At 43.6% G+C, this 12655-nt stretch overlaps 1 protein-coding gene across 1 annotated transcript; it reads left to right on the top strand.

Moving 5' to 3' along the window:
* Positions 1 to 888: 888 nt before the first annotated feature.
* LOC121874381 (bypass of stop codon protein 1-like) lies at positions 889 to 10822 on the top strand (the record flags this gene model as incomplete). Its single annotated transcript, XM_042378511.1, has 4 exons — positions 889 to 1092; positions 1754 to 1840; positions 10205 to 10430; positions 10594 to 10822. Coding segments are annotated over 4 exons (746 nt in total), but the record flags the coding sequence as incomplete, so codon positions are not given.
* Between the last annotated feature and the right edge of the window lie 1833 nt (positions 10823 to 12655).

Below are 12655 nucleotides of genomic sequence, written 5' to 3' on the forward strand. Positions count from 1 at the left end.
ACCTCATCTTACCTCAGTTATAACTTCCACCTTGAACTCACCATTAAGAGTGGCTCATGTGGACTGAGCTACCATCCGTCTGTTATACAACCTATACTATCCAGACTCCCCCTAACCTAACTCGACTGGCCTGACCTGACCCACCCACCTATCCACCTCCCACCTAACCTAACCTGACCTAACCTGATCTCTTCCGAATAAACCTAAAATGATAGCCAGCCCGTCTGCATACACATTCTGGGTAATGCATGAGGATGAATATTTCATTAAATCATTCATCTGTCATCGTCCGACCGTTCTTAAAAGCACCGAGTGCCCTCTGGTGGTTTGGCACAAGTGGCACTCCTGCGCATCGAGCTTATGAACCACCTCAGGACCAGCTGGATGTTAGAGGCGGAGATGGTGTTTATCTGTGACTATTTTTTAGTGTCATTTTCATCTGTACTTATTAGGGTTACTCCACTTCACGGTACGGTACGGTACTATCATGAAATGACTACTGACTCGTGTCCAATTCGTATTTTTTTCTGGACAGCGGGGAAAACACATTTATGTCTTTGAACAAAATAATCGGCCGCCATTCACGTGGGGTGGATTTGGTTTCACACGTAGCCATTCTGGTCTGGTCTGGAAACGGGTCACCAGCCTTGACTCAGTACTCGTTCATCCAACAAGCAGACGGCCTGAATAATTTAGTAAAGTTCCAAAACTATCTTGTTAATTAGTCTTTTATATAATTAGTCATCTCGATTCTAATACAGAAATACCGGTACAAAAACAATTCGCCTTTACCATAAAATAGTTAAGACAATTCCTGAGATAAACTAAACTGTATTTAGAAATGTTTGTAGTAGTCCAGTGTGATATTAAGTTATTCCACTGCTTCAGGTGTCGGCCCTGCACTTTGGTCGTATGAAACAGAGTGCATACTGCCCTGGGTGCCTCAGTGCTGCTGCTGCTGAACCTCTCTGCCTCACTCAGTACAGGAACAGCAAGGTCCTTCGAGAGTGCTCGCTAATCAGCACCTGTCCCTGTCTTATTATCTCGAGTTCCACTTTTAATGACGATGTAGATGACTTTATCACCAAGTCGGCAAGTTCACCTGTGTTGTTGTTGTTGTTCAAAGTCTCAACGAAGTTGTTAAAAATTAAGTCCATCACTGCGCCAGCTGATAAACCACTGATATTTGCACTTGGTTCCGACTTAACTGCCTTAAACAAATTCCTCAGCTTTCAATGAAGGGGTTTACTATCACCCCTGTTTACACATTGTAACTTGTTGATAAAGACAGACCTCAATACACCGTAGCCCAGTGGTATTACCGGGGTGCTCTGCTACATCAGTATCTACGACTCGTGTGGATTCTCTATCTTAGAAGGGTCACCCACTAATAATTTCCGGGAAATGTGCAGAAAAAAGTGATGGATACATATTTGGACGACGGACAGTATCATATTGAAGCTTTGTTTTAATTCCAGCAGATACCGGCTGCAAAAACTCCCTTTATAGGCCCCACCAGCTGCATGACTCACTCCAACAATAACTTTATGCCCGTCCACTTTACGACAACTGTGTGTGTGTTGCCGATAATTATATTCCAGTGATAGAGATGGTGTTATGGTGACCTATAATGACCGAGAATATTTATAAGCACTTAGAAATAAACTGTTAACACGCAAATGACTTTTAAAATTTCAACCAGAAATTTGTAATCTGCAATCTGAGAATTGACTCTTTCTTGACACGTTTTCAGGTCATCCAGCATAAATTCACCCCAAGTGACTCACTGACTCATAACCGCCGACCGTTTCCATCCCTGGTCTGGTTTGGGTCTGGTCTGGTCAGTCGCCCCGACAACCATAACAAAACTCAGGCGGGGCAACAAATCTTGAGCACAAAGTGTTGTGTCATTAATAAACTATCCGGCCTCTACTGACCTCTTAAAACTTCTCACATTACACACAACAAACTTGACTCCTGCTTCCGTGAGGGGAAGACCCTCCTGTGACCGAAAATTCTCATTACTCAAAAGTTTAAAGTTTTCACTTGCCGTAGATGGATTTAAGAGTAGGCATATATTACGAGTAGTCTCAGCAACAATTTGGCGCCATTTTCTGCTTAGTTAATAACAAGAGTATATAATTTGTAACGTCATGGCGTCATTTTAGACCAGCATTGTTTGTTACGTAACTCAAGTTGAACACAACACTAAAATAGGTTGATACTTCAGGTAGTTAAGGAGGAATTAACAACCGACTCTTGGGAAAACTTAGGGGGTCAAGATTGTCAATAGTTCATAAGCAAGTTTCCCAATTAAGGTAAGATGTGAGAGAACTTTTAAACTAAACAGCTAAACATGGCGTCGACATTGCACTGATACTCTACAGTAAGTTGAGTTCTCTTAACCCGATAGGTGAGCCAATGACCACCATAACCCCGGTGCTGATGTTAATATGACCAGGAGGTAGCCACACCAGTAGTTGGCTACACCAGAGGTATCTACACCAGTAGTTGGACACACCATTAGTTGACCACATTAGTAGTTGACCACATTAGTAGTTGGCCACACTAGTAGTTGGCCACAATCATAGTTGGCCACACTCGTAGTTGGCCACACCAGAAACTGGTCACACCAGTAGTTGGCCATACTAGTAGGTATCCACACCAGTAGTTGGACACACCATTAGTTGGCCACATTAGTAAGTGATCACACAAGTAGTTAGCCAAACCAGTAAGTGACCACGTCTGTATTTGACCAGACAGTGGGTGGCCAGACCAATAGGTGAACCCATAAGGCCACGGAACACAGTTACCAATATCCAATAACTGTAAACCGCGAAAAGGATATCTAATGTGTAGATTTTTGGTGATAAAATGCTGCCATGAATAATAATATTAATAACAATAATAACATTAATAATAATAATATTAAAATAATAATAATGAAATTGTGTGTGTGTGTACAGAGCCAGAAATACGCAGGTAAGGCCAGAGTCGTCCAGTGTGGTGAATGGCCTTGTTTTGCAGAGACCGTGGTCAGTTGCGCCACCCATTACATCTAACTCGATTTTACGGCGACCCACCACCTCATGAGCCTAGCAGGGGTTGGCGGGTGTCAAGCTGTAGATGTGGGGGGTTGGGGTCTGAGCTGGGGGTCTGGGGGTTAGGGAGTCTCAAGCTGGGGTTAGAATACAGGAAGAAGGGAATAAGGCAGGCGAAAGAAATACCGTACAATAGACACACCAACGTTATAACAATTAATCTTGGGAATGGTTATTATTTGTCTCCAAATATAAACAACACAACAATGATAAATAAATAAATAAATAAATAATAATAAATAATAAATAATAATAATAAACCCAAATACATCAACTAAACCCAGCAGGCGGTAACTATAGTAACAATGTTTTTCCCCTCGTGACCTACCTTGACCTGGCTCAACCCTCGTGTTTCTCCTCACCAGTTTAATTGTCAATATCAATTAAGATTCATGCAAAATGGTGATCCGTTTAGACCGGCTAGCCATTAGTCACTTTGGAATGGTGGGAGGGAGAGTGAGGAAGAGAGAGACCAAATAGTCCACCACACACACACACTCTATTCATATATGTTCGCAAATATGGCCAATTATTACTACATCCCACACTTCACATAACTTCTTACCTAATATAAATTCACATAAAAGTACATTTCATATTTACGTTTGCGTTATGTGTGGTTGGATCATGTATAATATTTATGTACTACAGTTGAGTTGCGTGCTAAATATGTACCTCACGCTTGAATACGTGATAAATGAATGAATTCAGTTTTGTGTGTTTTATGACAGGTTGTTTTACACCTGTGGATGGCTACAGGATATAATCACCTCTACAACTGCTACAGGAGTATAATACACCTCTACAACTGGCCATAGGAGTATAATACCACTACAACTGGCTACAGGAGTATAATACACCTCTACATCTGGCCTGGGGTATAATACACCTACAACTGCTGCAGGGTATAATACACACCTCTACATCTGGCTACAGGTATAATACACCCACAACTGGCTACAGGGTATAATACCTGACTGGCTGCAGGGAGTATAGCCACCTCTACAACTGGTCATAGGGGTATAATACACCACTACAACTGGCTAAGGGAGTATATACACCACTACAACTGGCTACAGGGTATAATACACCTCAACTGGCTACAGGGTATAATCACCTCTACAACTGGCTACAGGGTATAATACCACCCACAACTGGTCTAGGAGTATAATACCTCTACAACTGGCTACAGGAGTATAATACCTCTACAACTGGTCACAGGGTATTATACACTCTACAACTGGCTAGAGTATAATACACCTCTACAACAGCCATGGGAGTATAATACCTCTACAACTGGCTACAGGGTAAAATACCTCTACAATGGCCAGAGGAGTATAATACACCTACAACTGGCTACAGGGTATAATACACCTCTACAACTGGCATAGGAGTATGACACCTCTACAACTGCTTACAGGGTATAATACACCTACAACTGGTCATGGGAGTATAATACACCTCTACAACTGGCTACAGGGGTATAATACACATCTACAACTGGTCATAGGATATAATACACCCTACAACTGGCTACAAGTATAATACACCTCTACAACTGGTCATAGGGGTATATACACCTCTACAACTGGCTACAGGAGTATAATACCTCTACAACTGGTCATAGGTATATATTCCTCTACAACTGGCTGCGGGTATAATACACCTCTACAACTGGTCATAGGGTATAATACACCTCTCTGGCTACAGGTATAATACACCTCTACAACTGGCCATGAGGTATAATCCCCTACAACTGCTAGAATAATACACCTCTACAACTGGCCATGGGAGTATAATACACCACTACAACTGGCTACAGGGAGTAATACACCTCTACATCTACAGGAGTATAATACACTCACAACTGGCTACAGGTATAATACACCCCTCCATCTGGCTACAGGGGTATAATACTACAACTGCTACAGGGTATAATACACCTCTGGCTGACTGCAGGGTATACACCTCTACAACTGGTCATAGGAGTATAATACCCCTACAACTGGCTACAGAGGTATAATACCTCTACAACTGGCCATGGTATAATACCACTACAACTGCTGCAGGGTATAATACACTCTACCTGGCTACAGGAGTATATTACCTCCATCTGGCTACAGGGTATAATACACCCCTACAACTGGCTGGGGTATAATACACCTACAACTGGTAGGTATAATACACCCCATCTGTACAGGTATAATACACCCCTACAACTGGCTACAGGTATATCACCTCTACAACTGGCTGGGGTATGTCACACCTCTACATCTGGCTGGGGTATAATACACCCCCAACTGGCTACAGGAGTATAATGCACACCTACATCTGGCTACGGGTATAATACACCCCTACAACTGGCTGCAGGGTATAATACACCCCTACAACTGGCTGCAGGGGTATATACACCCCTAGCTGGCTCACAGGGTATAATACACCCCTACAACTGGCTGCGGTATAATACACCTCTACAACTGGCTACAGGTATAATACCCCTACAACTGGCTACAGGAGTATAATACACCCTACAACTGGCTACAGAGTATAATACACCCCTACAACTGGCTACAGAGGTATAATACACCCTGCTACAGGAATATGCCACCACAACTGGCTACAGGAGTATAATGCCTCTACAACTGGCTACAGAGGTATATACACCTCTACAACTGGCTGCAGGGTATAATACCTCTAACTGGCTACAGGGGTATAATCACCCCTTTGGCACAGGAGTATATCCCCTGCAACTGGCTACAGGGGTATAATACACCTCTACATCTGGCTCAGGTGTAATACCTCTACAACTGGTCATAGAGTATAAACACTCTACAACTAGCTACAGGGTATAATACACCCCCTCAACTGGCTACAGGAATATAATACACCTCTAGCCTGGCTACAGGAGTATAACCTCCCACATCTGGTCATAGGGTATAATACCTCTACAACTGGTCATAGGGTATAATACCCTACATCTGGTCATAGGTATAATACACCTCTACAACTGGTCATGGAGTATAATACACCTCTACAACTTTTAGCTACAGGAGTATACCCTACAACTGGCTACAGGAGTATAATACACCTCTACATCTGGCTACAGGGGTATAATACTCACAACTGGTCATAGGGAGTATAATACACCTCTACAACTGGTCATAGGATATTAATACTCCCTACATCTGGCCATAGGAGTATAATACACTCTACAACTGGTCATAGGATATTAATACTCCCCACATCCGGCCATAGGAGTATAATACACCCCTACAACTGTGCCATAGGAGTATAATACACCTACAACTGGACATTCTCTCCTCTCCCTGGCTCTTTCATGACTCGTGGCCAATTGTATAATGCAACAGATGCTCACTTTAATCAAGTATAATGACACCAGCTGTTTAGGATAATCTAGTATAATGACACCAACTGTTAAGGGATAATAAAGTATACAGTAATTTAATCCTATCACCACAGAACCTGATATAACTCAACAAAATAGGTTATTAATAATACCGGCATGGCTTCATAACAAAACACAGACTAGAAATGGCGTCGAAATTGAACCAAAGCTCGACTTATATAGCCAGATATACATTCTCTTATCCCAAGTTCGAAGAGAAACAGGAAAACAAACGTAAGAATATCTAAGAATACGAAAGTTATAAGTATCAGCTGATGTGAGATAAGTTTAACAGCACAAGTTAGGTTCTCCCTGGAGGCTGGAATAAAACATCGACGCTGAAATGACTAAATAATGAAGAAAAAATGATGTGGTGATACTTCAGCTGTAGGCTCGAGTTGGCGAAGGAGTTAGGTTAGGTTAGTTATGTAAGAATAGGTTAGTATGTTGGCATAGGGTTAGCATAGGGTAGGTTGGGTTAAGATGTTCAGACACCTGTGAGGGAGACAGGTGTAGATACATTGAGTGAAAATAAAAAGTCTAGGTTGTGAGTAAACAGGATAATGGTTGTTGTAAACGTTAGGTGTTTCAATTAACGTCTTAGTCACGTTCGCAGGTGACATAATGGCTCCCTCACGCAGTGTATACCCTCATATCAAGACTTCTCTCCCCTACCTCTCCTCACCCTTACCTCCACCCCTCCTGCCTCTCCTCACCCTTACCCTCCCCCTCCTGCCTCTCCTCACCCTTACTCCACCCCCTCCTGCCTCTCCTCACCCTTACCTCCACCTCCCTGCCTCTCCTCACCCACCTCCACCCCCTCCTGCCTCTCTCCTCCCCCCTCCACCCCCTCCTGCCTCTCCTCCCTTACCTCCACCTCCTGCCTCTCCTCCTGCTTACCTCCACCCCTCCCCCCCTCCCCCTCCCCCTCACCTCTCCTGCCTCCCCCCACCCCTCCTGCCTCTCCCTCTCCACCTCCACCCCCTCCTGCCTCTCCCTCACCCCCACCTCCACCCCTCCTGCCTCTCCCTCACCCTTACCTCCACCCCCTCCTGCCTCTCCTCACCCTTACCTCCCACCCCCCTCCTGCCTCTCTCCCCACCCCTCCCACCCCCTCCTGCCTCTCCCTCCACCCCTTTCCACCTCCACCCCTCCTGCCTCTCTCTCACTCCCCACCTCCACCCCCTCCCTGCCTCTCCCTCTTGCCCTCCCACCCCTCTGCCTCTCCCTCACCCCTTACCTCCCACCCCTCCCTGCCTCTCCCTCACCCCTTACCTCCACCCCCTCCTGCCTCTCCTCACCCTTACCCCCACCCCTCCTGCCTCTCCTCACCCCTTACCTCCACCCCCTTCTCTCCCCCCCCCCTCCTGCCTCTGCCTCACCTTAATTCCCACCCCCTCCTGCCTCTCCCTCACCTTACCTCCACCCCCCTGCTCTCTCCTCACCCTTACACTCCCCCCTCCTGCCTCTCTCCACCCCTCCACCTCCTGCCTCTCCCTCACCCTTAATTCCATCCCCTCCTGCCTCCTCCTCACCCCTTACCCACCTCTCCCCTCACCTTACCTCCACCTCCTGCCTCTCCCACCCTTACCTCCACCCCCTACCTCTTCTCACCCCCTGCCTCTCCCTCACCCCTGCCTCTCCTCCTGCACCTCTCCCTCCACCTTCCCCTCTACCCCCCCTGCCTCTCCCTCTCCCCCCTCTCCCCTCCCCTCCCTCTCCCACCCTGCCTCTTCTTACCCCTGCCTCTCCCTCACCCCTGTCTCTCCCTCACCCCTGCCTCTCCCTCACCCCTTACCTCCACCCCCCATGCCTCTCCTCACCCCTGCCTCTCTTACCCCTGCCTCTCCTCACCTTACCTCACCCCTGCCTCCACCCCCCTGCCTCCAACCCCCTGCCTCTCCTCACCTCCCACGTTCTTCCGAGAGGTGTCCACTTTGGACTCTCTCTCTCTCTCTCTCTCTCTCTCTCTCCCTATATCTCTCTTTCTCCCCACCCCCCTCTCCTCTGTCTCTCTCTTCTTTTCTCCTCTTTCATCTCTCTCCCTGCCTCTTTCTCTCCTCTCATCTACACTTATTCACCTTTTTCCCCTCCCCATGGCCGAGACACCCATCATTATTTTTCCTATCTCGTGTCTCTCTCCCTCACCTGGACATTCCATTACCTCAGATTACCTTTTCCTCCTCTCTTCCCTTCCCCACTCCTACACCTCTCCTCCTGCCGTGTGTACTTCAATTTATTACGTGTTTAATATTCAACCACATGGGTCTCAGTCTCTCTCTCTCTCTCTCTCTCTCTCTCTCTCTCTCTCTCTCTCTCTCTCTCTCTAACGCAGTCACTTCACACACTGTACTCAACTCCCTCAATCACTCTTTCATTCACTCAATCATTTTACTCACTGTTCCTCCGTCCTCAACTACCCACTCACTTACTCATTCATCAGGGAGAAAAAAACAATTAATAAATTTCTTTAAGCAGATAAAAGGTGAAACTGTCTTACTCCCATATCCTGTTTCAAACCTGTTTATTATTATTCATCTATCTATTTTGTAATAATTTTTTGGTTAATCCAGTTTATTCTGTTTCAATATGTATCCGATATTAAACTTATTATTATACAATGTTATCATCTTCATCATCATCATCATCATTATTATTCCGGGATGATATTTTCCGCAGTGATTATCCTACGACTGAATTTAAAGCATCCCACGAAGACACAGTTGGTACCGCTCCAACATCTTCACAACCACACACAGGTGTAATAAAGTCCTGGTTATCATAAGAAATAGTTTGGTTTGGTCCTCGAGGGATGAAGACACGGAAGTCAACTATTAGGGAGGCAGCAGCAGTTTTTGAACACTTGTCGATCATGCGCAACCCTCAGTGGTGATGACCTTCTTTGATAGGCGAGTCTCCAGGTAGGTAGAGAGGTTCATGGCTGTTAAGACCCTCTCTCCCGTCCGTATGGGCGGCGTGGTTATTATTATTATTATTATTATTTATTTATTATTATTATTTTTATTAGTTGTAGTAGTAGTGGTTGTTGTATTATATTTTCCCCAGTAACAGGTACAAATATTCTGACGTTAATAGTTTGAAATTTCCCGAGTGATAATTTTCTGACCAACATTTCCCCAGGACAAATGACAGGTTTTTCTCACAAGAAATTTCCGCTTTAGAATGTTAAAAATAAAATTCCCCTCACTAGCATTTTCATGGAACATCTCCGTTGTAAATTTAGCAGGGGCAAGCTGAAGTTATCTCCGGGTTGTGTTGAGGGTGAGGGAAGGACAGCCAGAGGCCTCCCCTTGCCTGTGCCATAACGTCACCCTGAGATCTCACTAGCGCCGGGGGTGAAACATATAATTCTTTTTTTTCTCATTTATGCAATTTTTATATTTGTTTAAATTTTTTTTTATATAGCTTGCATATTATTATTATTTTTATTTATTTACATTCTGTATATAAATAAATTAGGAAAGGTTAAAGTTCTGCGGGAAACGAAATTAGTTGAAAGGAAAAACAAATACGTAAACACAGACAGAAATAATAAATAGAATACGCAACAACAGGTAAATAAAATTAAGTTAAATATTATGCAATTATATATGATGAAATAAAATAAATGAATGAATAAAATGTACGAAAAATAAATAGAATAAGTAAAATAGTTACAAAAATAAAACCACATTAGTCAGCCATTCATAAGAGAAGAAGTAACACTCCAGACTTCAGTAACACTTCAGCCTCCAGCACCACTACCACCTCAAGTAACACTCCAGACTTCAGTAACACTTCAGCCTCCAGCACCACTACCACCTCAAGTAACACTCCAGACTTCAGTAACACTTCAGCTCCGCACTTCAGTAACACTGCAGACTTTAGTAACACTTCAGCCTCCAGCACCACTACCACCTCAAGTAACACTCCAGACTTCATTAACACTTCAGCCTCCAGCACCACTATCACCTCAAGTAACACTCCAGACTTCAGTAACACTTCAGCTTCAACACTACTACCTCAAGTAGCACTCCAGACTTCAGTAACACTTCCAGCCTCCAGCACTCACTCATTATTTCACAGCCTTCACAAATTGGCATAGCTCAAACGACATTACAACCTCTAGTAACTTCCAGATGCCAATATCACTTCTACCTCAAGTAACAATTAAACCAACATTTAGTAACAACACACTGGTAACTAATAAGAACCCAAGTAACAACACTAATAACCTCCACCCCGCACAGTACAACCTCACGGCGGGTCACATCCTCAAAACAAACCGAGACGTCGACTGCATCCTCAAGTTAAGGTAAGTCCCAACCTCCTAGTTTTATTCCCCAACCTGATGTTCTTCCTCCTCCTCTTCCTCCTCCTCCTTCTTGTCTTCCCCTCTTCCTGCTTGTCTTCTTCCTCCCTCTCCCCACCCTCTTCATCACCAAAGTCTCCACACCTGTACTACACTTGTTTTTTTTTCTCATCATTTCTACCACTTAAAAAAAAAATGGTCCCCTAGACTCTTCATTATAAAAAAATAATAACTCTCTCTCTCTCTCTCTCCTCCCCACGTCTAAATATTTCCCTCTATCCCAAAATATTTCTTTTCACACCAGCTCGTTTCTCTCTGCTTTATTTGTTTCAATACCTTTTTATCGTTCGTTTTTGTCCATTAATCCTGATATTTCTCTGGTTGACCCTCCTCCCTCAGCACTTATTCCATCACCAACTGTTTAGTATATTTTCTCTTGGTTCCTTCTGGGTCTCTCTTTTACTGCAAAGAAAAAGAGAAAAAAGGGATTCATTATCATTTTAACTCGACAGCTCATGGAATCGGTTTTGGCTGCTGGGCACAGCACTAGGTCCTCACACACTGATGGGAAATATCTGTTTTGTTTCCAGTAATTCTCCAATGAGGTCATGATATTTTGCATTTTATTTTTTTTTTATTTTAATTGTTATACTTATTCATATATTTAGTATAATGTATTATTTTTTATTCATGCGTTTTATTTATTATAGTACTTCGTTTTTTCATTAATCTTGTTCACCGCTTTAATTTTATTAGTTTGATTTCACACATTTAACTGTTTATATTTATATACAAAAAATAATTCAATCTTTTACTATGTAAACCTGCCAATATAATTGGTTTTTTCTTCTCTTTTCTTTTAGCTTGCATCTATTGAATTTCTCGTCACGGAATCGCAAATCTCAGATGGGTGAAGGTCGGGTCTTTTGGCAGCCACCTGACTCTTTCCATCGTAACGTTTGGGATGGCTCCTTTAATCTTGAGTTGAATAATAATTTTGCCAGTGCCTTGACCTTTACCGTCTGTCTGTGTTGAGGGTGAGAATGCGGACTGGCTTTGTGTGTCTCAAATGATAGACAGACGAGACAGAAATTATATTCTCAACTGACCGTCTAGAGCGGAAAAATTGTACAGGATTATTTGAAGGTTAGATGCAAGCTTATATCTCCTGTTTGGATTACGCTAACTTAATGTAAAACTTAAGCTAGCCTAATCTAACTTACCCAAAATTAAACAAAATTTCTATCCTAAACTATACGTCTTCTAACTTCTTGTACCCAGCCTAACCTAACATAGCAAAACTACTTACCTAAATTAAACCTGCCTAACTTACAGTTGCCAAAAAGCATTGGGTGTTGTCTTATGGTGAGGATTAAGCTGGTGTTATCTTGTTTGGCTGTGGGTGTCTAATCTTATGTCAGTAATAAGCTGTGGGTGTCTAATCTTAGTGGAAATAAGCTGTGGGTGTCTAATCTTACGTTGTAGCTGTCGGTCTCTAATCATACGGTGAAATAAGATGGCTGTGGAGGTGTCTAATCTTCAGGTGATCCATTATATCCTCTCATACGTTGAAAAGGAATATGTCCGGGCTACCTACTCTCCGACCATTCCCATTAATTGGCAGAAGTGTCACGTTGTTTTCCTGGGCAGTAGGTAAGGGGACAGTGAAACAGGGAGACGTCTGAGAGTTCTTTAATTAAACACATGCACACAGACGCACGCACGCTGCACCTCATTTACATACTCTCTCTCTCTCTCTCTCTCTCTCTCTCTCTCTCTCTCTCTCTCTCTCTCTCTCTCTCTCTCTCTCCAGAAGGAAGCAATACGTAACTTCTA

This window comes from Homarus americanus, unplaced genomic scaffold (assembly GCF_018991925.1).
Source record: "Homarus americanus isolate GMGI-L3 unplaced genomic scaffold, GMGI_Hamer_2.0 scaffold30573, whole genome shotgun sequence".
Lineage (NCBI taxonomy): Eukaryota > Metazoa > Arthropoda > Malacostraca > Decapoda > Nephropidae > Homarus > Homarus americanus.